The following is a 26820-nucleotide window of genomic DNA, read 5'->3' as shown; positions in this document are numbered from 1 at the left end:
GAACTTCATGAGGTTGGCACGGGCCCACCTCTCCAGCCTGTGAAGGTCCCTTTGGATGGCATCCCTCCCCTCCAGCATGTTGACGGCACCACACAGCTTGGTGTAATCGGTGAACTTGCTGAGGGTGCACTCTATCCCACTGTCCATGTCGCCGACAAAGATGCTGAACAGGGCCAGGCCCAACACGCACCCCTGAAGTCACTGGTCTCCACTTGGACATCGAGCCGTTGACCACCACTCTGAGTGCGGCCATCCAGCCAACTCCTTATCCACCCAGTGGTCCGTCCATCAAACCCATGCCTCTCTAGTTTAGAGAGAAGGATGTCGTGCAGGACAGTGTCAAAAGCTTTGCACAAGTCCAGGTAGATGATGTCTGTTGCTCGTCCCTTGTCCACTGATGCCGTCACCCCGTCATAGAAGGCCACCAAATTGGTCAGGCACGATCTGCCCTTGGTGAAGCCATGTTGGCTGTCACCAACCACCTCCTTGCTCTCCATGTGCCTTAGCATGGTTTCCAGGAGAATCTGCTCCAGGACCTTGCCAGGCACAGAGGTGAGGCTGACTGGCCTATAGCTCCCCAGCTCTTCCTTGTTCCCCTTTTTAAAAATGGGGGAGTTCACACCAAGGGGAGTATGGGAAAACTCAGGAGTCTAGCTGCTTTATCGGATAATCTCAATGCTTTATGCACTTAGGGTCAGTGAAACATGACATTTAATGTAAAGAGCCAAAAACTTGCTCAAAACCAAGAACTCCGCCCACAATAGCTTCAACAGAATAAATTCACTGAAATGCCACAAGATAAGCGATTTCGGTGTATGGACCAAAGCGGAGGTTACCTCCTCTGTCAGGAGTCCCAGCTGTTAGGAACCGAGCTACTTCATGGAGCACCAGCCATTTTTTAACATGGAACGCGTTGTACGTAGTACTGATTGACTAAAAAAGGATGTTAAGTTACTTTTCTCCTGAAGTAATCGGTGTTCTGCTTCTTTCACACGCAGCACGGGGATGGCAAGCACGTTTCCAACACTGCTGTATTTATCTAAACTGATTTTATTTGAATTTCCTTGTCATAGATGATTCCCTCCAACAATGCACACTGATTGCTGTTGCACTAGAAAGAGCAAATCTTCTTAATTCACCCCCCTATTGTATTTTGAGACATACTGTATACTGAACAGAGGATAAACACTTGAAAAACCTAAAAAAATCATGAAACAGAAATAATCTCTTCATTTAAAAAAGGAATTAATACCCATGTGTTATTTTTTGAGAACATATCCATCTCATTCTGTATTTTCTTTTGAAATTCTGAAAAAACCATCCGATGAACACTGCACTTTTGGAACGTGCTTTGCATTCCACCCGTATGATGTCTTGATATGTCAATATATTATCTTGCAGTAGTCTCAACACACCAAAACTCGGCAAATAAAACAGACTTTCTGCTCCTTCCCAAGGTTTAGAGCTGAAATCCCTCTCCGACGCCCATTTCTTTAACCACACTATAGTTTCCATACACAACTGGATGTGTTCATTAACCTCGCGACGAGTAACTGTCAAACTGAGTGACACCGTTAAGAAAAGGACTAATAACCTTCTCTACTGAACTTCAAAAGTAACACACACGCAAAGATAAATGAAGGCTTTATGCTAAAGACAAGGTGCTAAGGATTTAATGACAGGATTTGGAACAAGGCCAGCTTTTGCTGTGACGACATGAAAAAGGAAATTAATGGACTACACAAGTATATAGATTAATAAGGTTAATTAAACTTACAAATACCAAGTGCTTGAAAAGATAAGTGTCTTGAATAACGTTTTGCGGGCAAAACTAGGAATCAAAACCAGAATTAAATAGAATTAACGTTTACCAGCTGCCATAATACACAGCTCTATAAATTCTTTCTCCAGCTATTCCAGACTGGTAGAGCTTCAGAGTTAACAAGATTTGAGAAACATGGTCTAAAATATACAGAAAGAAGTACAAAACAAGGTTTATTTTACTTTCCTAAGGAGCTTTTTGCATCCAGCAGTATCAGCTTCATTACATTAACATTTAACCTACTGGGAGTTTGACAAAACAGGTGGCTATTCTGCTGCAGCAAGAAGTGGTCACCCCAGTTCACCTCCCAGCCGCTGTCCACCACACACAGAGCCAGTCAAAATACTTTTTCAAGATCTTCCTTCAGACATTTCACTAAGTCTCTATCCATTATATTCTTACTTGAGTATGACAGCGCATTTCCTGAGAAATGCAAACATAACCCAGTTTTGTTCTCTGCCTCTGCTAATGATGTTTACTTTGCAGTTGGAAATTAATATGCTGATGGACTGAAGGCAGAGGGTTGCAAATAACCACATAAATAAAACCTGCAGTGTGGTTTGGAGAGGACTTGTTCTGTGGCTTTATAGCAGGATGCAGGTTTAAGAGCTGTAAACAATGAGCGTATGCCAAGCTGCAAATACCCAGACACGTCTCTAATACGTAATTTAGTACGTGTCCCCATGTAGGGATGGCTGAAGTCATACGTGTGTGTGTGCAGGGAATGAAAATAAACTGTTTAAAAGAGACAAAGTGATCTGGCACTGAGAAGTCACACTAGAGGTAACAGCAAAACAGTCCCAGAGGAGGCATTTATTTAATGGGTCTAAGTAAAAGTTGTCCTCGTGTACAACTCAAAGTACTGCTACTGCTCGAGGCTAATTCTACTGCGAGCAAGAGATAAGCCATAGAAACTTTACTGCCTGCTGTTTTATCACATTTTATCTTTTGGCTTTCATTTCTGACCTTCAGCACAACGGCCGTTTACGCCGCGATGTGTGCAGTCAGGTACTCTGCGTGACCTGGATCCGGGGCAGGACCTCCAAATCCACTTGCACTGCTGATCTTGGGCAGAATGGTTTCAGCTCACCCAAGGTGAACAGGTACTGCACTAACCCACCGCATCGCTTATTTTCCATTTCCAACCATGGAGTTATTTAATTTTACTTTTAAGTGTGGGCAATACCTCTGCAACACGGAACGAAGTAGAAGTTAAGATACACAGATAAATTAAAACAGGTTACTTTGGTTTCATGAATTTAAAGCAGAGTGAGAAGAGCATATAATTCTTAAGGCCAGTTCAGGTTTTTTTTTGGTAAAGAGAACATACACAAAATCTCTTCATGGGCCAAGGAAGCCTTTGACCTTCAGGCAGATTTACACAAAGATGTAGGTGGATAACGTGTTTTGCCACCCCCTGTCCCTTCTGAGCGCTCTCATTTTCTTACTCAGTATTCTCTGCGCCCTGCGTAGTTTATGCTGTATATAGAAATGAGAGATGTCTAAAGAAACAGAGTGGATTTAAATTACTTATATGAAATATTATTGCATTATGGCTGCATTCTCTGACCATCAATGCATAACTCATTTAAATATCTGAATCACAGAAAGAAAGTACTGATAGAAAAGAGGAAAATAAAAGAAGACAGAATTAAGTACTTTCACAGGTTTAATATAATAATTATCACTAGAAAGACTGATTTATTTAACACATATTTAACTGTTTTAAATGACAGATATACAAAGGGGACAAGCTCCTCTATCAGGATAGCCACCAATTTTCTGAAAAATACACTAGCAGCCATGCACAGCCGCAGCTAACATGTACACCTGGAAGGCAAAAGGTACACCACCCACCACCAGCAGGCTCCCAGATGAAACCAGTGCAACTCAGAAGCACACAGATTTGTTTCCACTGTTTTCCCAACTTCTTTTAAAGGCAACAGGGAAAGGAGGGAAATGCCTTGCTCTAACCACCTGGGGGTGAAAGGGAAGGAACAAAAAGTTGAATTTCACTTGTAATGAATTTTTCCCCTGCTATTTGTGGTTATTTTCAAGCATAGCATAAGGATTTTTTTAGTTTACTTTATAAAAAAAAAATCTTGATCCCTTATTACCCTCAGGATAGTAAGAGTGAAGTGGCAACTACATGACAGCACTGACACTGCTACACCAGAAACTCCCACTTGTGTAGAAAGACGACATTTCATAAAAGAAATACGTCCTTGGTCATCTCTGAAAATAAGTCTGAGTAGGGAGTTAAATGCAAGGCAGTGCTGATGTGAAATGCTTATGAGATTGTACAGATTCACTGAGGTCAGTGTTCTCTTTCTAACCTACTTTCTCCGAGTAGAGAAAGTGGTTTTTACAGGCTAATCATATCAGAGCTGGGTCATTTTCCTCTGGGAACTACCACAGCCGATCATCACCTCACAGCAGAGAATCTCAGATGATTTTTAAACCAGTGATGAGATAGGGTTACAAGATGAGTTTTTTCCACGTGCAGAGAATAAGCCAAGTCTATAATAAAAATCATTATATCAGCAGTTAAAAAAAAAAGTCTGTTTTCCATTTGAGAAGGTATTTATAAAGCAGAAGCAAACAGCGATCAGGGAGCACACACCCACCTCCCTGGCCTAAGGAAACCCACAGGTATTCCCGGCACCACGGACTCAGTGGCTACTCATAACTCATAAGCCAAATCCCATTTCTCACATGCCTACAACACTGACTGAAAGATTCGGTGCCGGCAGCCCAGGCAACATAGCAAGGTGAGCAACATCCCAAACACCCCAGCGTCCTGAAACCATTATTACTGACATGATCACTCTATGCAGAAATCTTAAGATGACTCTTAGCTTTTTTACAATGTCAGTTAGTTGATAAGCTCAGGTAATCTGGCAATGCAAGATTAGTTGAGACATAACCCTTCTCCCAAAACAGCCAGAATTATCCCACCCTCCACCTCAGACCATTTTATAAATTTACATAGTCAGAAAGAAACCATGTGTTGACCTTGCAGACTGAAGTGTGGACAATGGAAAAAAAACCCTGCTCTCAGAACTTTTTCCAAAATGATGTTAATTTCCAGCAAAGGGAAGTTTAAGGCCTGACTTCCCTACTACCCCTTCCACAGTATCATTCTAGAAGGGACCTGTTCCAGATCTTCAGGCACTAGCTCAGTTCACATGCTCTGCACAGTATTTCCATCTAAACTTCTCTTCTCACCAGTCCCGCCCTTACGCTTTTTCATCCTTGCAATGTTCCCAATGTGCATAAGTTCATTGATCTGACCAATGCTCTTTGTACCAGCAGTCACACAGCATCAGTGTGAGAAGGCAAAAGGTGCCCGCTGCAGCAGCAGGAAAGGAACCGTCTCTCAGCCCAGACTTGCTCACAAAGAAGTTATTTGTGTCTCTCCTAAGCTAATTCTGGTGCACAGGCTAATACAGCTGGCCTTGCAGAGCTGCCCTCTTGCCTTTTCCCAGAAGGAACAATTTACTCAGGAATTTGTACTCCTGCTCTTTCACGCCTCCAGGGTTTCAAGATTTTTGCAGCTGAAACACTAGAAAGTATAAACCATCAGAACAGCACGTTCCCTTTGAACACAGACGTACTTTGGCATTGCAGCTGTTTTAGGAAAGCACAGTGGCTGCTCTACCTCATCCCCAGTTATCATACACACAGCTTAGGCAGCTCAGAGCATCCTTAGGGCCGGCTCTGGGCACTGAAACCATTCTTTTCAGACAGGCTGCAATCTCGCTGAGCAAAATCTTCTGCGTCATATGCACTGTTAAGAGGAGAAACCATTTAGATACTCAGATACTTAAAATCCTCAGCAAACTCCTTAGCCCGATGCCCTGCACAACAAAGGCCATGTGATAACCCTAATGACTGATTTTTGGACCGGAGTGCTTATGCTTTTGGAAAAAAAAAAAAAAAAAAAGATTTGAATTTTTTCAGCACTGTATGTATCTCTGTACCTTAAATATCAAGCGAATGTATCATGCTCACAAAACTGAGACGTTTATACAGGCAGTTGGGAGTTTCCGAGATGATGCAAACACAGCTCCTGATACCAAACCCTACCCACAGCTCCTGACCTCGACCTGCCTTTCGCTCAGGCAGGACAACAGGATTTGGTGTCTTTTTTTTTTTTCCATACAGCCTCGTGCTTAAGGGAAGCACTCACTTAATTATGTTTAAAACTTTTTGTTTTTCCCTTAAACCTTGCTGAACGTCCCCATGGCTCTCACTGATGCTTTTTAAGCGCTCGCAGCCCAGACTGACGAAAAGACAAGAAGAATAATGAAGATCTGAAGACAGCAAATACAGCCAGACAGTACAGCTCAAGAAGGGCGTATGCTAGAACAGACACGGAACTCTCTCCTAATACTGTTAAATCACTGGTGCCTTCCAATGCTTAATTCCTGACTGTATTTCATGAAATGGTACTGTATTACTTAAGTTAGCTGACAAATTTATTTTTTTTTTCCCCCCAATACTCCCACTGCCTTCTACCATCCTTGAATGCCTCCAATAACAGCATCTTGTCTTCTCATCCATCTACACCAGAGGCACTCGGGAGCGTGGCTGAGATTTTTAGAAGAATTACTACCCAAAAGTACCTTTTTCCATTAACTTCAGTGCAGCCAGGATTCACTTCCAGTCTGCACTGAAACATACATCAGTGCTTGCAAACTTTAATTAAAACGGCTTCTCTCTGGGCCTGTGCTCAGCACAGCTTTCACTGCTCATCTGCTCTACACACAAACGGCTTGGGCTTCCGTGAAAACTAAAAGGTTTGCCAAATGGTAAAACATTTCCGGTTATGTTCTACTGAACGGTTTACCTGTTCTCCCAAAATGTTTTATTTCAATATCCTGCTAATACAGAAGAATACCTTTTTCTTCTGATTTTTTTCAGATTAAAAGGTTTTGTAAAACTTCACGCAGAACAGCTGAAGTGCAGTTATACATCTAAGACAGGCCTATCATTTAGTATTAGCAACTTTTTAATGGCTATGCAACTAATGAAGTAGATGGAGATAAACTTCATTTCTAGCTGTTTTCAGTGCATTTCCAACTTGTATAAACAAGAGCATCTACTGCTGACGAAAAGCGAGTTAACAAAGCTAGTAAAAAGACCTGAAATTACCTTTATAACGCCTTCCCCAGGCCTCATGTCTGTATAAATCTTGACATTGTATGAGATATTGGAGAAGGCTGGGGAATTATCATTTGCATCGATCACCAGGATATTGACTGTCACTGGGTCGCTCTCCTGTACACCATCAGAAGCTGTTATCTTCAGGGTAAAAAAAAAAAAAAAAAAAAAAAAAAAGCAGACCAGGAACATGTTTTAATGGTATGTTCTTAATACAACTCCAACTATGAGAAAATACAGTATGACAACTGAAAACAAGCATTTCATTTTTCATTTTCATCCGCTCTTACAATCACAGGAGGCTTCGACTCAGCTTGAGCCTGCAGTATGCAAGACCCAGGGCAAGAGCAAAATGAAACAATGCCTTTAAGACATCAGATCAGCAGGAGAAATGAGGGGGAGCAACTGCTTCCCAGGGTTGGGGCTGGGATGAGCTGAGCTGTAAGTGCATGGCTGGAAAGGCACAGCCTGTCCCCAGCTGCGCTGAACACGCTCAAGGAGCCACAACAGCTCACAAACCAGTCTAACACTGGAAGTCTCACCTGGGCACAGCCACACAGGAGCTGCTATATGTAATTACACATCAAAGGTAGCATTTTAAGCTGGGACTTAAAGAGCTAGAGGCATTCTTACTCCGTAGAGGAAATTGGAGCTGCTCTTTCAACTGCTAAATGGACAGAAGATACAGATATGGGGGCACTGGTTGGGAACCCCTGCAGAGGAACAGGGTCAACAGAAACGTTGTTACAGTGTCACCTTCCTAGCTCAAGGCTGAGGAAAGAAAAGGCAAAGGCCAGTCAGACCGTGTCACGCGAGGGTGGCGAGGAGCAGGATACAAGCCTGGGACCACTCAGGTGATGCTGGCAGGGGATCTAAATTGTTGCTATCGATCCAAACCCACGCATTTTGGAAGAGCACACTACCCCAATTATCAACTCTCCCTCCCAATCTCCCCCCAGTATTGCTGCGGCTCATCCTTCACTGTTTTTCTTCCACTGTGCCGTTTTAACGACCTACACTGATGTCGTAACTAACGATTTTTCCACACGTGCTCTGAGCAATGCCCTCAGGTGCGTTTAGCTTACCGAGAAGGTGTAAAGCTGCTGGGCTTCTCTGTCTACAGGCTGCAGCAGGGTGAGGTAGCGGGTGATGCCACTCTGGGTCACAGTGAAAAACGTGTTGTAATCGTTCAGAAAGAGATGGAGCTCGGGATCCTTGGTCTTTAAACGATATTAAAAAAGAGCATTTTATTACAAATTCATATATACCATTAAGTTTCCAATTACTCAATGCAAGCGCTTGTTTTAGTTGAAGCCTAAATAAGCAGCAAGTACAAATACCATGACCAAATGAACGTACAAAACTGTAAAAAAAGGTAAATAACACTGTTGATCTAAAAATCTAATCTTCTTGATGAAAAATGTATTAGGAAATACACTTAAACCTACAGATTACGTAAACCCAATGGGAAACAAATACCTGTATCTGCTAGTTTTAAATAATGCTTTTTTTTTGTTAAAACAATTTTAAGCCAAATACGACTTACCAATGTAAGAAACCACATTCAAGCATTTGTCTTCAACCATATTAAAACCAAAACTTATCTTGATTAACGGAGCAATAAAACAGTTCAGTTGATGCAAGGAAAAAAGATAATCCCGTGTGCTGAAGCATATCACTAAATAGATGCTGTTCAGAGATTATGTCTCAAAAAGAATCAAAATACATTGAGATAGAATTATGAATCTCTCAGTTGATCGGGGAAAACCACAGTAAAGCAACTGTGGTATAATTTTCAATAGGAAGTAACATTTTAAGATAAAGAGAAAAAAAAAACCTAAACAAGTCAAGGCATTGTAAATTTGTTACTCAAACTAATTTGGGGACAAAAGGCACCTCAGCTAACAGAAAGGGGGAGGAACGTTTCTGCCTGGAGACAATCAGAAGTTATTACCGTGTCCACAGGGAACAGAGCAGATTAGTTAAAGTCCAGAACCTCAGTCCAGCTCCTTCCAGTGCGCCCTTACCAGATGGACACGAGGCTGCACAACGGACTCCCTGCCCTCGGTCCTTGCCCCGCAGCCCGCTGGATGCCAGGGCAAAACACGAAAGGCTGGGAGACGCGTCCTATAACACCTGTTTTGAACTGCCCCAAATAAAGGGGAGAGGAGGAATCAGAGGGCTAGTACCACGAATAAAAGATAACAGGCAACCCAGTGGCTGCACAAGGCAAAACTTGAAAAGTATTTCACAACGAACGACGACACGGACAGATTCCTACAACAGAAGGAGAAAGTGAAACTTATTTCAGCAACCCAATGTACTCCAAAGCACGCCTTTTGGAAGGCTAAGATTATACTATTTAAATGAGAAACCATTTCAGTTGCTGAAAGCTACGTGAAAGAACTAGCAAAGTGTTCCAAGTGAGCGGTTTCCTATCGCCTAAAGCTTTGCTGCAGCTCTGCCAGCTTTCAGAAGAATTAAGATTCATTTTACAGCTAGCAATGCAAACAGCAATCTTTTTTCCATGAAAAATCGCAGAAGGTAATTGCCAATAATTGTTCACTTTGTAGACACTACAAAGTCGGTCAAAAATTTAATTTACAAAACCCCCGGTTAGCTGTTACAGTTCTTGCTTGTCATGCCATTTTGAACACTAATAAACAGTATTTTTGTCCTAATTTGTTCTGAAGAAAAACCATTGATGGAGATCCCATGCACTCCAAAGTAATCTATCCTGTTTCTCAGCTGTTCTTGTATTAGAAATTTTACCCTAGCGTGCAAGTTAAATCACCTTCACTGTAATCAGTGCCTATTTCTACCACCTTCCACGCATGTCGGACCTACAGAGCAATTTATTTCTTTAATCTTGGCATCGTTATGCTTTTACATTTTTACCACATTGCATGCTGAAAGGAACTCTGCTCAGCTTACCTGTGAACATTTTCTGCGGCAGATACCATGAGAGAACACAATTGGGAAACACTCCGTCTTTGCTGCCAACACCATTTCCCATACTTCAGTTTTTTTAACTGTTATTTTGATGTCTGGACTTGTGATTCCAGACTACGTTACTGGCCCATGTAACTTGCCTCCAATAAATTGTTTAGTGTATAATTTTAAGCAGAAAACTGTCAGAATTCACACAAAAGAGTATACATGCAACCTGCAAGGACCATTTCAAGCACTCTGTTCAAATCCGATATGGCTTACATACTGACTACTAGGGGTTTTTTTAATGAAAATAAACATTTTGAAATACTTAAGATTTCTATAAAGACGTATAATTACTTAATGACCATAAAACAATCCCAAGGTAACCACGGCACAACTTTATGCCCAAAATTTATTTGGTCCAATGTGTTTAAAGGGCTCTTTGCAGGCTTCACAAAACAAGCGACAGTCCCAGTCTCAGAGAAGCACCAGCAGGGCAGAGAAAAGTGAAGAAGGACAGTGGAAAAGCAATCAATCAATCACACAATTCAAACAGCAAGTAATTTTGCCAATGTAATACCCAATACCTACGGGAATGGCACCGGGTGCAAGCTACAAAGAAAAACACAGGATACAAAATGAGTACAAGTACAGAAACACAAACCTGATACCGACAGACATCGTAAAAGCTGTACCTTTGGGGAAAAAATGGTTACAGACAAAAATACAATAAAATGAGACGCAGAAAGTGCTCCCAGACAGTCTTAATAAACAAAGCCTGGGTTTGAATTTGTTCTGCTTGAAAAGTCTCTGGAGAAGTTCCTGAAAGTCTGAAGCCTGCGTGGATGTTAATGGTACATTTCTGCGGCTCCTCTCCTCTCACAGGGCTGTACAAGCTCTTCCTAAACCAAACAGTTTTCTACAATTTACTAAAATAAATTCCATGAAATTGCCAAGAACGAGCAGAGAATGGCACAGATTCTGTATGTGTTTCAACATCCACCAGGACTTTTTAGAGGGAATTATTTGGCTGGTAAATTCGCCAGGATAGGCAGAAAAAGCTCCAAGAATATCAGAACTGCTTCAGCTTCCTGACGGCTACCACGTGCTTGTCTCCAAAAAGCTTCACGATAACTAAGAGAATTTAATGAACAGCTTGGCTTTCCAACATCCTTCACATGGAGGATGATCAGCACTGAAGCACCCACGGAAGTGAGTTGTTTTGTTGAAAACACGTTTCCAGCATTTGCCCTCCTCATTTCTGGGTGAAAGCAGAAAATCTTTTCCACTCCTGTCTTGGATTGGAAAAATCGGAGATTCATGGTCTTGCAGGGCTGAAGCACGATGCTCAGTCCCACTGACAAGGAGTTGCGATCAGATTGTGTCGGCACTGACCTCGTTGCTTTTCCCTCACTTGTATGAGATGAGCTGGGCAGGAACCTCCAGGTTCACAGCCGCTCGGATGGAACAGACAAGGAGGACACAGCATCTGGAGTGAACTCCCTGCATCTTTAACATCACCATCAGCACAGCCTCCTGAGAAGCCTTCCTGATGGCTTCAGTTGTAAAACCGCTTAGATGAAGAGAACCCAAGGAGAAGAACAAAGCAGGCCTGAATTCTGAGCAACTGAAAAACTCAGGGAGGCAAACCATTCTGAGAAGCCTTTGCCTAGGACACTATGAATAGTTTTTTTTTTTCTTAAATATTTTTTCCTTTAAAGTGAGCCTATTTAAATAATACTTAATTGTACAACTTAAAATATTAACTAAAAAGCTCTTCACCATTTATGTCATCTCTGCTTTGGAGAAAAAGAGGTCAAAAGACTAACAAGAGAACCAGGATGGATGCTGAGCAGCACTTTAATGTTGAATTCTTTCAATCCCTACCAAAACCTCTCCAGCCCCTGCACAAAGCAAGGGCTGAGGCACAAGCGTGTCTGTCAAGTCAGGCATTGAAAGTGCAACAACACGTTTTAGACTTTTTCAAGTTAAGGTGCAAAGGGCCATGCCCCTCCCTCAATGAAAAGTCAACAGAACAGTTTTGAAAAAATCATCTTCTGCTCCTCATACAAATGAGTCACTCTTGGGAGAGGGCAAGAAACAAATGTCAGCACCTTCAGTGCTTCCACTAATTAGCAACAGCATTTGTTTAAAACAGGGCAGATATTAAAAAAAACAAATTCCTTGCAGACTCCAAGGAGCTCAGAGAGAGAAAGAACAGCCTCAGAAGGCAGACAATATCAGATACTTATCCTATACAAATAAAAGAGATCAAATGCTACAGTACTGATTCAATGTTAAGATTTTTATTTTTCATTCTTAAGCAGAACAATTCAGAAAAGAAAAAAACAACCTATAACTCCTAACAAAAGAGAAGCAGCCTTTTTGCTTTGCCTTTCCCTTTTGTTTGTTTTAATAATGATATTAATGGGCTGCTGCATTTGGGAAGACTCTCTTGAATTATTATTTTGTAATGTGCCTGGCTGGAGTGTCACAGAAGTGCTACACAGGGACAGCACTACTACGAGAACTTTCCTCTCGAAAGAATACTGGCTGCAAAACAAGTTCAAACAATAACAGTGAAAGATATAAGCAATCAGGCAAACACTAGAGAAAAACATTTCTGTATTTAAAATGCTTCAGTACTCCTGGACAAAAAAAAAAAAAAAAATCCATTATTTTTCCTTATCTGGATATAACATTGAAAATCCATAACCTGCATTTGTGGTTACATTTAAAAGTTACTTTATCCATTATTTGCTCTGTCCTCTCAAGTTGCTACTGAGACGTCTTTATGTAAGATAACAATTCTTTAAAATTTCCCACAAGTTCTTTGGACACACGGATGCTGAGCAACCATCCACTTCCACAGACAACGGAAGCGTAAAACAAGAGCCTGGTCTGGTAGGAACGGTACTAACTGAGCTGCGTCACATTCCGCTGCCCAGGGATGCTGCACCGGGCTGCAGGCAGCCGCAGAAGCACGGAGCTTCGACAAGAGGTGGCACACAAGGCAGTAAGGTGCAGCTTTTCACCAACCCTAAGCACCAGAGCAGAAGAATTAAATACTCTGCCATGGGATCAAAAGAGTAAGGAAGCCCTATGCAAACAGCTGTCAAATCATACTGTTTATATTCCTCATCTCCGCTGCGGTTTATTCAAGTCTTAAGGTACTCAGGCAGCTTTGTTTAATTTATGCCATTTAAACAGATCGCTTAATTATATTGGCACTTGGCAGTGCTGCTCTAGTTAAAGGTCTGTTTGCAGTGTCACATCTATGAATTAATTTTTGGAGGGTGTACAGCAGGACTCTATTATAATTCCCACAGGGTTTAAACTTAGTATGTGCTTTTTTTTTTTTTCCTTAAGATGCACATTTAAGATGACCGCCTTCTTCATGTATTTATCTGAGGACAGGGAGTTATTTTGACATGAAATATAATCTCATGCACTAACACACAGGCAGTTAAATCTGATTCTCTCCTCCCTCACAGCCATGTTACACCTGCAGCATTTCACAGACTTGGAAAAAGCCGTGCCAGCACGAGCCGGGTGATGCCAAAGGAACAGGAAATGACACAGAGCACTTGCACTCAAGGACGAGGCTGATCGTCGTCTCTGCGGTCGCAGGCGGGTCTCTGGATGTGCTGAGGTAAGTCTACAGCATTCCAGAAAGATGATGCATCACCTCTGGGAGATCTGATAGCCTTAAGCATCAACAAAACGTGCCAGAGAAGACCGATACAGTCACAGAATCTGGCACCAGGTGCCCCAAGTAGTCCAGGTTGCTGGGAGAACAACCCTTGTGCGCCCCAGTATCTCCCAGGCTTGGCAACGAGCACTTACGGCTGTGCCGCTGGCTCTTACCCCCCACACCTCAGGGAAGTGGCCTCGCAGGTACAGAGCCATCCCAGCAGCAAGGAGGAGGACAGAAGATGAGGGTCACCAGACAGGTTCCACTGGCTCCAGGTTCCATGATGTTACATGGTGGCAGCCCCAGAGAGCTTCATTCTGTCCTCACTTTGGGGGGGAGCGGGTGGGGTGTCAAAATTAAGTCTTTACGCCACATCGTTTTCCCGGTCTCAAAATCCTTGGCAGTTACGCATCATGCAACGCTGAAATATTAAAATTCTTCAATAACAAACAAAAATAGCTGCTGGGAAACTTTTGGCTTTGTCTTCTTTGTGTCATGTGGCTGAACTGCATTTTCACAACCTAACCAAACTACTTGTATTCATTGTGTAATGAAAACGACAAAAACATGACACAAACCAACCAACTGTTAAAGCTCACTAGGAAATATTTTTAGGTCCTTAAATGGTCATTTCCTATGGGTATGAAATTCCAGGCCTCTTCGTACTGAGGCATGAAAATATGTAACAACTTCCAGTCAGCTGCCTAATGCAGCCTGTACCCAAGAACGACAAACTCATTTTTCATCGTCTTCGGAAGTCGATTATTTAAGTTATGTTAGTGCTCCCAATTGAAATATCTGCTGTAGACTGGACAGATTTTTTTTATTATTAGTGATGCAACTAAAACTACAAACATTTGGGCCATATTTCTAGTGCACGTATTAGAAAGTATATTAATGAACGGACATATTCAGCATGCAAAATATTGAGGTACATTCCTGGGAACATGCTGATGTGCTACAGACAAAGCACAACAATAAAATGTGGGGCCCTATGGTCAAACCGCTCGTGATGAATTTCAGAGCACCCTCCAGAACCTGAGGTATTGAACTTGTACTCACAGAATCAGTAACACAAAGCACTCTTGGTGGAGAACATAAATCCCAGGATGACATTACAAACCTTGTGAAGTACTTGATTAAAGGAACAAATTAATTTTCCATGCTGAAGTTTATGAAATTAAATATTTCCAGTTTGGGAGTATACAAAACTATGTGCTGTTCTAACCACCTGGTAGTTAAGAGGCAGCCCAAATTCAGTATTTAACACTTCAAATCATCTTAATTGTCAGTCTTGTTTAAGATGTAATATGTAGTTACATCAAAGAACCTTATATTATCAGCTCTGCCTCTGACATCTCGTAGTTTGAGTTGTGCATGGGCCAAGGAAAGGTTAATCAGAGCATGAATAACCACAACCTGAAAAACCTCCAGAGCTTAATAAAGTCCAGAGTTTTCTGTTCATTCCTTTAGTGTAACACTATCACCTACTAGGAAATAGGAGAGAGTCCCAAAAACCCACCAGCATGGAAAATCACCACAAAAATTCAAGCGACGCTGAACTGTCTTTAATTGAAACGGTAGTTTTGAATTATTTCAAGCACAATTGATTGAGCCCCTCCCTCATCAGCCACGCTGCGGGAATTCTTTTACCACTCTGGGCTTTGCGTGCACAGGAGGATTTTCCTAGGCCCTTGCTGCTGCAAAGCCTTGACACTAACTCCTACAGTTTGGTTTCTGTTGTGTTTGGGCACACGTTACACAAATACATTTTATACAACACAATCAATGTGTTGTAAATATCACCACGTACCTGATGCCTGCACGCCTTTCTTATTCCTGTAGTAAGCAACCTACAGGATCCCTTTAATTTGGTCAAACAAGAAGACTGCTTTGCTTTTAAAAAAAGCAATGCTGAACAAGAGTACATCACAGGTAATACAAACCATCACCAGTGCCTGCTCACGACTGCCACGCACACTTATTCCGTAGCTTTTACCCAGCCCCTAGGCAAGCCAGATTCAACAGCTGTTTCCATTTGCCTTCCAGATTATTTTTATGAATGTCCATAAATTGACTGAGATGTTTTATAGGATAGGAAGGAGATCGTCTGCGTGAGTTTGGGCTTTAAAATAGCTTCTTAGGACAATAAATCACTCTAATGCAGACAGTGATGTAGAAAGCATCCTCCTGTGTTTCTCAAAAAGAATGAATTTGCCTATGTCAAAGGTGCACCTTTCAAACCATCGTGTTAAGAACTTTAATAAAGAGTCCCGGTGTGTACTACAGATATTACTGTAAAAGCTACGCCTACAACTTAGCTTTCCTTACGTCATCTGAGCATAAGAAGAGAACAGAGAGCAGAAACAAAAAAGAACAAAGCGGACAACTGGAGAGACAAGAGTAATTACATGAAATATAAAAAACCACGTAGCAGCAACAGCTGTGGTGAGAACAGAAGAAACGTCAGCCGTAGAGGCGTGGTATTGTTCCTGCTTGGTTACTCTTCTTTCGAAGCAGCCCAGTTTTTACTAGGAGTAATGTTAGTATCACAATCTGGGCAGAGCAAAGAATGGAGTGAACCTGTAGCCTCCTGCCCTCCTACTCCTCCTCTTCCCGGTTTGTTCCAACTGCTTCCTTCCACTCGGAGTTTCTCTCTCCCATTTCCCCATACCACGTAGCAGATTCATCCTTCTCACAAAGCGTCTTTTATTTTTCCCTCTTCACAGTAAGCATTCATTCTCTTAACAGAACACAATCTTTAGGTGAGCTGAGTAAAACACAGATTATTTTTCAGTTCAGATGCACTTTCAAATCTATCTGAACTCAGAATAAAACAAAAAAGAAACTGTAACAATGGAATTAAGATTTTTGTCTTGATCAGAACAGTCTTGTCTCAATAAAAAAATATTTAAAAAAGAAAAGAATTCCTAAAATAATAAAAACGTAAACGCCATTATGACACTATAAAAGAACAAGGGACATACCTCCTCCACATCGTTGTCCAGCACTACAATTTGTAGCGGAGAAGTCAAATTCTGGTGATCAGAGATGGTCGTTCCCACCGGGGAGGATTCCAGGATGAAGCCCTCATACGCAGACCTGGTGAAATAAGGCTTCTGGTTGTTCTCATCGAGGACTTCAATGTGCAGGTTGGCAAAGGCAGGAAGAGGATGGCCGTTGTCTTGTTCAGCCTGAAAAAAGACTTCACTGGTCAAAGGCTCTCAGCCAAGTAAAACTACACACAGTTGCTAACTGGTGTTGGCTTATATTTAAGAATTAGAAACCAGTTATAAAAACAAATAGCAACGTAGAGATCACCCTGTTATGAAACTTAGCATGAGGAAAAAAAGCAATACCAAACTAAAATTAGCTAGGATATGGGAGCAAAAAGAGTTTCAGTCCCCGTAACCTTTTAAGTAGCCACAATGAACTCAAAGCTATACAGCAACGTGCACATACAGTTCCTTAAACCATCAGTACCCAGGGCTCCGGAAAAATCTTCAAAGGATGAAAGAAAACCAGAAACTGCTGATTGTACAAGAGAACCTGCACCCACAGCACCAGCAAGAGTTAAAGTCAAAAGACGACGATGGTACACGTGGATGTATGGCACCTGCTACAGATTACTAGAAGAGCACATTGCCCTGGCTATGACTGCTTCTCCATCACCTCCCAAATCCACCTTTCTAGTGTTAGATCAGGGGGATTTTAATTTTGGTTTTGCCTATCTTTGAATGGCAAGCTAAATTGCTTACTTCAGTTAATAACTCCCACTTCTGAATGGCAACACCTCCCCTACCAAGATTTACTCGCTGATACAGTTTCACCTGACTTATTTTTATTTTCAAACGTCCTAAACAGAAAAGCACTAATTGCCCACTCTAGCGTGCTAATCCAATACAAATGTATGATGTTGCTTTTTAAAATTTACTACCTGTGACTAATTAAAGTAAATAATCAAGGGAAGTAGAAGACCACAAGTAATTTGTTCTTCAATTCATAAAGAACAAACCCGTCTTCATTACAGTCCTGCACACGTCCCTGTGGCAAGGCAACGGCAGGGTTCTGTAACAGCCTCCCATTCCCGCGGCTTCATTGCCAAAACCTGTGAGCGCACAGACCCCAGCACCGCAGCAGCAGTGCACCACTACCTTCCTGCAGACGTGGGCAGGGTATTGTGCAATAAACTCCTCAGGTGTAAAAATATTTCCGAAGAGAGAACCCTACCGAAATACTCTTGTTAACAGGACTTTTTGTTGGCAGAGATTTTGTTTTTGTTCTGCTGTTTCCCCCGTTTCAAAACAGGGAATTCCTAATTTGTCAAATCCAAAATCCATGGAGGCTTCTTCTGGAAATATGCCATTTCGATTTCATCAACTACTTAGTTTTAATTTCTTCTTTAGATACATATTTTTTGGGGGGGTTTTGCAAAATGTTACTTCTGCATTAAGTTTTGCTTTGTTTACCAAGCAACAAGACTATCTTGTTGATTATAAAACCTTCAATTTCAAGTAAAAAGAAGTAGAAACATGAACATTGTTATTTTATTCAAAGCAGGTGATGACACCTTCAGTAATTCATAAGAAACTCATTCAAAACAATAATTTCTTAGGAAAAAATGTATTTTCCTCTTTAAAACACGTCAGGATTACTCCTGACCAAGAGATGGGCAACGGTGCCGCTGGCGCAGATTGACTCAGGAGGGTAAGGTCACTGTAACAGAACCACATACATCTGTTTTATTAGCATTTACTTAGAAACCTTCCAATTCCACTGAATTTCGTTCAACCGAGCAGCACTCAAACATCCCTGGGGAAATCCCGGTCCCGCAGAAGTTAACAGCAATGTATTTCAAATCCAATACAGAAGTAGCTGGTGAGAGCACTGGAGACCGGGTAAGTGGCTCCCAAATGCTGAATGTAATTTACAGAAATGAGATTTATTTTGAAGCTGATGCTCCACTGAATGAAAATGAACTTCATGGGCAAAAACTAACATCACAAAAATGACTTGGAAGTACTCTGCCTACTGATTCAGTAGGATGAAGCTTCAAAAGCATTCTGATATAGGGACTTTTCGCCTAAATTAATATACTGAAAGCATGAAAAAAATCTCAGAAAATAGTCCGCTCTATGAGCAACAAATACGTATGGAACCAATTTGATTTTACAAGCAGATCTACAGTGGAGCATCATTAAATACCCTGTTCCATTTAAAGAAAAACAGGCCTCTTCACGGTAAAAAGTTTACACAAAACTGCTGCAGGTTTCTTTATAACAAACCCAGACGTTCCTTGCAACTGCTAGGAAGAGATGCTAAAAAATGGAAAAAGAACAGAGGGTCCCAATCTTCTTCACAGCTTGAGCTGCCGCAGTAACGGCCTTGCTTCAGAGCCTGAGCGCGCACAGACTCCGGCCTAGGTTAAAAGATGAAACATTCACCAGTGCGGGGTGTTTGGCATCCCCACAGCAACTTTCTACAGGAAAAGCCACTGCTCTAAATTACACGAGGTCAAATACAAAGAACTGTGTGAGCTCCTAAGGTAGATGTTAGAATTTTAGGCCCTGGAGACCAAAATTGCAGCAAAAAAGCTTTGTCCCTCAGCAAGCACTTCAACTCAAAAGCACTTCAGCTTTGCGGGCGCGTTGCTTTTTGTTGATCAGGTTGGGTACACCAGTCAGAATAATTAACTTTGGCCTCCCCATTTGAGAATCAGCTAATCCCTCAGAAAGTCAGTGTCTCTTCTCCACTGCCTGTTGCCAGCAACAAGTGTTTTTTTGCAGCACCAGGACACAACTCAGCTTCACCCTTTCACTTCCTTTGCCAGCGCTCAACTGCCAGGCTACCACGTGAAAACCACTGCATCCAGCTCGCCTCTTCTGCCATTTCAGTGGTTTGTTTCCAAACACGCCTACATTTAGGGGAAAAAAGAGCAAGCTTTGGAAACTGTCAATGAAAGTGCCTCTTTTCCAGAAATAATCCAGAAATCAGTGTATCGGGGTTGGAGCAGAAATGCCCAAAGCATAAGAGCAGAAAGATATAAGCTCTCCCTCTCTTTGAAAAGATTTAGCTGAAAGCTGAAAGGGAGACCAGATCATTCACGTCCTTACAAGGCCTCTTCCAGAGTTGTTCTCTTTTTAGGCACCGGAAAATAGAAATAACTGTTCTTTTTCCTTTTGGCCGCTACACAGAATGATGGCTCCGACAACGCATATAAAGAAATTAGTAAGATGCTAGTTACAACTATTCAAACAACACTTTTTTAAAGAAATCCTTTTCTCTAATAGCCACTTCTTTTTTCTTTCGTTTGATACAAAGAATTTCATATAAAAATGAGAGAAATTCATTTGTTATTGTATGTTACATAAACACACTCCCAGAAGCAATGCCTGGCGAGGAGCAGTTCCTGTACCTTTGATGCACATCCTTCATAGTTCTCCAAAAATATAGAATACCTATAATATTGCAATTTTTGCTGCATTCCTCTATGCCTTTTTTCCTTAACTTTTTCTTGATGTTTTTTGGGTGGTGGGTTTTTTTGTTGTTGTTCGTTTTGTTTTGTTTTCTTTAAAAATGAACTTTTATACGCAAGTTCTTCCAGACATTCAGTGCTGTTCGTGAAAACTGGTTTTCCTCACAGTGGCCTGTTAAACCCCTGCTTAGGCTTGGGCTTGCTGGCCACAGCTTGAGCATCCCTGCCTCCTACAAAACATATTTTGGAGCACAAAGAAAAGACAATTTCCATTTATTTCAGAAAGAAAGCCACTGATATTTAAGACACGAAGCATTCCGGTTCCAGTCCCCCCAAAAACGTGCTTTGATTTCAAAACAATGAGTGCTTTTTCAAATGAGCCCAAGGATATGAACTTAAATGGACTCCATTGTTCTTCAATGAGAAGCGCAGTCGGCGGTGAAGCTGGCTAGATGGTTCAGGTTGAAGATACCCAATCATAATGAGGCACTAATAGAGAAAAAAAATGGTGATGAAGACTTCAGACTTCCACATTATGATGAATACTGCCTGCGGGAGAACAGCAGCTACCCTCACACTACTCCCGAGACACACAAAGAAAGAAGCACGGAATTACTCTCTGGCAACTACGGCTTAGTAAAGTAGTTGAGTGCACCTAAGGGAAAAAAAAAAAAAAGGACAAAATAACGTGAAATGTGTTAATTCTCAAATCAAAGATGTTTAGCAGATACTGCTGGTGAAAACAGACTAATTCACACCAATATCAGCCTGAAGAATTTTTCTTGGAGCCCATGCAACCAGTTGTCAGTCCATTAAAATGAACTTCTCCATGCACTATCTGACCAAAGGGTTTGCCAAAATCACCACCATCAGTCTTTTCTTCTTCACAACCAAAGCTCTTCAAATTGCAGTTAGGTCCTAAAGTCATTTTCTCTGTGCTATCACAATCCTCTTAATTCCCTGAGCAACTTAAACACTTTTCTTCAACAAACTGGATTTCAGACGTTGTTCTCCTTCTGCTTCTGTAGCCTAAGCCTGTTACGCCTGTACCAACCAGGTTAGCTGCTGGATATTGTTTCTTGAAAAATGGGATCAAATCATTACCTTTTCCTGCAGGACACAGTATGTGAAACGCAGTAAGTCACCACAATGTACCTGAACCTACTTTTGTTATCACTCATGAAATATATAGAAGTAGATTAAAAATAGCTTTGATGGATAAATACAACTTTGAATTTTTATTTTATGGCAAGACTGATTATGACTGACTTATGATTGATCATGGCTTACTTGGAAATAACTGCATAAAATAATATTATGTCTTCTATTTCCTCCAATTCAATGACAATGACACCTATACCCCAAGACAGAACTGTTTCACTTGAGAGAAAGCTTGCAAAGCATCCCTGGGAGAACCACACGTGCCAAATTCAGCTGCCGTAACAGCTTCCATCTTGCACTCACCTCCTCTCCAAAGACCACCCAAATGCTCCGTGCTTCCCATGCCATCGATTACACCCCAGCGTTTTAAGTGACACAGTAAAAGAAGTAAGGAAAAGCCTCTGGGAAATGCATTTGATAGCTCACTGAAGGAGACATGGTACTGGAGAACTGCAGGTAGGTCCCTTCAGCTTTTCTATTTAATACAAGAACAGGGAAAAAGCCCAGGCACTTCAGACACTCAAACTTAAACTTGACTGACTTCAAGCTAGCTACAAAGAAGACTGAAACATGATATAGTATTGAAACCAAAGTAAATTAAAAAGGAGCAGTCAGCACAGATGGAAAGAAGGAAGGCCAGGTCTGACAGTTACTTCTTTTAAGTGCATAACTGAACTGGGAGATGAAGGTGAAATTAGGGACATAATTTATCCAGATTCAGGGTTTAGGATTGTACATCGCACACTGGATTAATTTGGAAGATCAGAAAGTACAGCATGAGGAAAGAAGTACTGAAATGGATTAAAAATTGGCTTAAGGACAAGCAGCACAGAGTATCTTCAGAGCATAGAAATTTGACTTTACCATCAGTGAAGCTTGTGATGTGCAGTGAAATAAAATTGGCACATAATGTGTCTAGACACTATGCTTCAAAAAAAAAACCAACAAAAAACCAAACCCAATCAAAACGTTTTTCTTCATGTATCAAGGGTGAATGACTAGTACCAGCTTATGACGCTGCAGTGCGGTGAACAGGGGTACTTACAGCTGCCCACCTTCCCAAATAATGAAACTTTCTTCTTCCCTTCAGTTAAAGAAAGCACCAAATATGAAGTCATTATGCTGAGATTTAAGTGACAGACGTTTACATTTTAAATGAAAAAAAGAAGTCTGTGTAGCGCAGAGGGGAAATACAGCTATTTCTGTACATACCAGACATGACAGACCTTACCATGTATGGATTTTAATATTTTCACTGCTCTGCGAGTGACAACACACAGTTTAGGGTCAATCTTAACCCACAATCACTGTTTTTTTTCTAATGTGTACCTGTGACAGTGCTCTGAAAGCAAGGAAAATAATTTACCACGCCGAGGTGCTGCTAAACAGGGGGAAAACTTCAGTACATACGTGATGACTTCGGGGAAAGACTGCTACAAATAAATAATTTATTGATGTATAGGAAAGGGTTTGGTTTTCTTACATCTTTTTTTTTTTTTTCTCTCCTTACTCACAAACACAAAACCTGTCTCTGCACTAAGATTTTCAGTTCTACGTCAACTCTCACCAGTGCGCTACACACAAGGTAGAAAAAAGGCCGCCTCAGAGAGAGGAAATTTCCACTCTTCGGACGAGATGCGCTTTGTGACAGTGATAAGCCAAGAGAGGTAATTGAATACTGAGTTCACAGAAGGGATGAACATTTGAAAAGCCAATTTAAAAAAGTTATTGTACTTAATACCTACAGGAGATGCACAGCAGTTCAACCGAACAAATGATTTTGAAGATTTCATCACTGCCAGGACGTGGATGGAGCAGCTATTTAACAAAAATACATTTCTTCCATTCTTTGTCTGATCTGTCACCACGAGTACAAAACCGCTGTCATTTGTTCAGTTCGTGCTCTATTTCGAGGCAGAGAAATCACCCAATTTCCCATTAGAGTCGATACATCTCTACTGGTGTGCAAGAACATCAGAGGAGGGGTATCTTCAGCTGCGTTTCGAGACAGAGAAACAAAACCAAAATGGTTCCAGAACAAGGGCAAAATATTTTTGGAAAACCATACCTGTCATGGGGTCTTTGTTTTATTTTCCACCAATATTTAGGAAGATGAGCTTTTTAACATACAGGTTCCTTCCTAGAGACCTATTCCATAGCAACCACTGTGAAGTTTTCTCAAAGTTTTCAACTGCCGCAGCCCGGACACGTACTGCAAACCAGTAAGTCTTTATCATGTTGATTAAACTAAATAAACGGGGCATTACCCTTCACGCTGAAATCCCTATTTGCACAATTTTAAAAGAGCAAATAATAAGCACAAATTCTCTTAACCGTAAGAAAATATAATCTTTAAGATATACTGGAAGAGGGGAAAATTAGAGGTACTCTGCACAAAGATAACAAGTAAAGGTCAACAGAGGCATGGAGCCAAGAGATCAAACCAGGATAAGAAGAGCTGGAAGCTGATATTATTACAAAAACCTACTAAACATTGTAAATATGAAGTTTCTGAAATGAAACAGGTAATTCAGGACTTCTTGAGTGTCAAAAAACATGGGCTGTAACAGCAGTGCAGGAATTTCCAGTCTAGTGACCCTCAACTGACGCACGTCTGCTCATTGCCTGCTAGCATTATTGTGTTTTTCTGAAACTCATAAAAAGAACATGATAAAAATTGTGCTAGATCAGACCAATAAACCATCCAGTGCAAAATCACAGTTGCAGCTGCAGCCGAAGATGGGCACCTAGAGAAGAATGTAAGCAGCTCAGCTTTCCCTGCATTTCCCTTTCTTTCTTCCGTGAGCCAGCCCTGCCTTCCCTTCAGCCCCGCACCACTACTGCCAAAGCAGACAAACCTGTATGAGATGAACAACAACCTTATTTTTTCTGTTTTAAACCTGCCACCTGCTTGTTTCATCCGATAACTCCCAGCTCTTGCATTGCAGGAGACAGTGAGCTATTGATTCCTCCTCACTCTCAGAACTGCGACACTATTTTTGTGGGTCTCTGTTGTATCTTCTTCCTTCCTCGCCCGACGGGAGCCTGTTTCAGCTCTGCTTTGTCCTGTTTGTGACAGACCAGAGCTATGTGCTGTGGTCAAGACACATAGACAGACTGGATCCATACAGTACCGCAGTGATTTTCTTTCTCTGTTCTGTTCTCTATTTTTCCTAATGATTTTAACATTCAATTTGCCTTTTTTTTTTTTTTTTTGGCAGCCACAGGCCACCAAGCCAACCTTCACTATCAGTTATCGGTTACAATGCTAAGATCTCTATTCACTGTTTTGTGTATAAGGCCAAGATTATATTTTCTGAATTGTTTCAGTGAAGTTCCCAACAGAAACAGAGAAACCAATTAACCCCCAGTGCGAGCAGCAGGAGAGCGTAACTTCCTGTCATTTCTGCTGAGATCCCTCTCAGGGAAAATCATGCACACTGCCAAGGGCTTCGGGAGCACCTCTCTGATCCAAAGCACCTCCACCAGAAAGGAAAAGCGGCCTTTCCAGCTCCCAGGTGGTTTCTTGGAATGGGCAGAACAGGGACACAGACATGCCACTATCCCAGCAGCACTCACGCAACCAAACATGGGCACCAGTACTTTACACCACCAAGCTTCACACAAGATCTTCCCTCATTAACAGGAAATCCGGTGCGCCTGATACTGGGGCTCAGTCTCTACACGCATCCTCAACGCAAGCACAACTCACTGACTGCAGCCTCCTGTGTCTGGTCACAGCCTGCGTAAATGCCGGAGTCCCTTTGGCAGGGGAAAGCTGTCTAAAAATTGGAAATCACAGCCCATGCAAAGGGTCAGGCCTGAGGAGTAAACTGAGCAGATATTACCGCTGGAAAATTCAACGTCTCTTCTTGTACAACGGGACCCCAAACCAATTTTCTTGTAACATTGGAATTTCAAACAGTCTGTTCAACTCCGACGCACGGCCTTGACCTTCTGTTACCAGCTAAACACCGTGGAAACGCAATCCCACTACAGACTTGTTTCTATGGCATTATCGGTCAGGAGGTTAATGCCGGTCTGACCGGATACCACCTGGGATTTTTGAGATGGATACATCAGATATGGAAAATACTCTGCAAGGATACTCTTCAGAATATTCTGCGCAGCTGGGGCACAGTGTTGAAGCACACTTCTGTTATCAAAACACCAAAAAAACCAAAGCAACTGTGACACAAAGCAATTCTTTTTGTAAGAGTCCATTCCCTAAGAGTCGTAAAACTCTCAGACCCAAGGAAAAGTCTCATTAAAGAGTCGGGCTAGACGGTTCTTTGCCTTTTCAAAAAATCTAATTAGAGTTTTTGTTGAAGTGTGCAATTTATATGAATCCTTCCCAATTTCCCAATGGCAAAACCACAATCAAATACAACAGACAGTGGTTTAAGAATTAACCATACAGGTTGTATCAAAACCTACTCTGAAACTACATTATAGATTTAATTTCCCCAGTACACAGGTGTCCACATCAGATAAACAAAATATTCCTCTATTCTTCTGCCTCATGTTGTAACATTCAAAGTATTTTTACTCATTAACAGAAGTACCTTCATGCCATTCAAAATGAAAAATCAAATCCTGGAAGAGAAATAAAATTCCTGCCCTGATTTTGAATCTGACCCGCATGCATTTTCTTTGCGCTGGAGAAAACTCGCGGCATTGATTGTTCTAGGTAAACAGCACAGACTAGAGAGATACAACCGTTAAGCCAAAAGACACGTTTATACTTCATCAGCCGCAAAATATTCCCATTTTTTTCTTCTCCTGCAACTCCTACAGGTTCTACCACAACCCTGAACGAACATGATTCTTGATTCCTTCTTACTGGATAACAACACATTGCAATATCTCAGTTCCCAAGAACCAAATTACCAGTCAGCGTGAGTAATTTTACCAAAATCTGGTCTCTCACAGGTGTGGGAAATGCCTCTGCAGCACAGCATTTCCACTCATTAGTACTTCACTGGCTGTGTGAGCACATCCAGCCTTCAGTACTCCATCCACTTTGCAAATTGATTTTAACAGAACTGTCACGTTAAATTTTGTCTGATTGACAAATAACTGATGTTCACAGAGGAAAGGATCAAAGCGCATCCATTTGATTAATTTTCCTATTTTTTTTCATTATATACATGCTTTAAAAAATGTAAAAACTCACCGACACTTTTTAGAGCTGGTAACAAGAACGCAGTCTCAGGGCTGCGATGGCCATGGTTTTCCAGAAAGGCGATCAAAGCTGCTGCCGTTTTCTTGCAGCAGCTCTATCCCCTTCCGGAAGCAAAGTGGTACCAGAGGTGAAGTGACTCCACGGAGGACTGAACAGATGACATGCCTTCCCTGTAGCTGTCGTTTCATTTCTCTAACCACCACCACCTTTTAAAGCAGGACCGCCTGCTCCAGAGGAGACTGTTCTCTCCAAACCTTCCGCCCTCCAGAGAGACATGCAAGTCCCTGCCTCTACGGATGCAAATCTTCAAACGAAACAGGTGTGTATTTTTAAATAAAACTTACTGCAAAAGCAGTACTTTATTTCAAAAAAGGAATTAGTAT

At 41.5% G+C, this 26820-nt stretch overlaps 1 protein-coding gene across 4 annotated transcripts in view; it reads right to left on the bottom strand.

Annotated features, from left to right (window-relative positions):
- PCDH15 (protocadherin related 15) overlaps positions 1 to 26820 on the bottom strand; it is a 323439-nt gene that overhangs the window by 158032 nt on the left and 138587 nt on the right. For 3 of the 4 annotated variants that reach the window (XM_086752822.1, XM_086752821.1, XM_086752823.1), the window contains 3 exons: positions 16604 to 16810; positions 8074 to 8208; positions 6980 to 7129 (listed from right to left, as the gene is read on the bottom strand). In XM_086752822.1, coding sequence (XP_086608948.1) covers positions 6980 to 7129; positions 8074 to 8208; positions 16604 to 16810 — 492 coding nt within the window. Of the gene's footprint in view, positions 1 to 6979; positions 7130 to 8073; positions 8209 to 10513; positions 10535 to 16603; positions 16811 to 26820 lie in introns of all 4 variants that reach the window. The other variant, XM_086752820.1, reaches the window with a different exon arrangement.

This window comes from Chlamydotis macqueenii, chromosome 7 (genome assembly GCF_036417535.1).
Source record: "Chlamydotis macqueenii isolate bChlMac1 chromosome 7, bChlMac1.mat, whole genome shotgun sequence".
NCBI classification, from domain to species: domain Eukaryota; kingdom Metazoa; phylum Chordata; class Aves; order Otidiformes; family Otididae; genus Chlamydotis; species Chlamydotis macqueenii.
The sequence above is the reverse complement of the archived record's forward strand: the minus strand, read 5'-3'. Positions and strand labels throughout refer to the sequence as shown.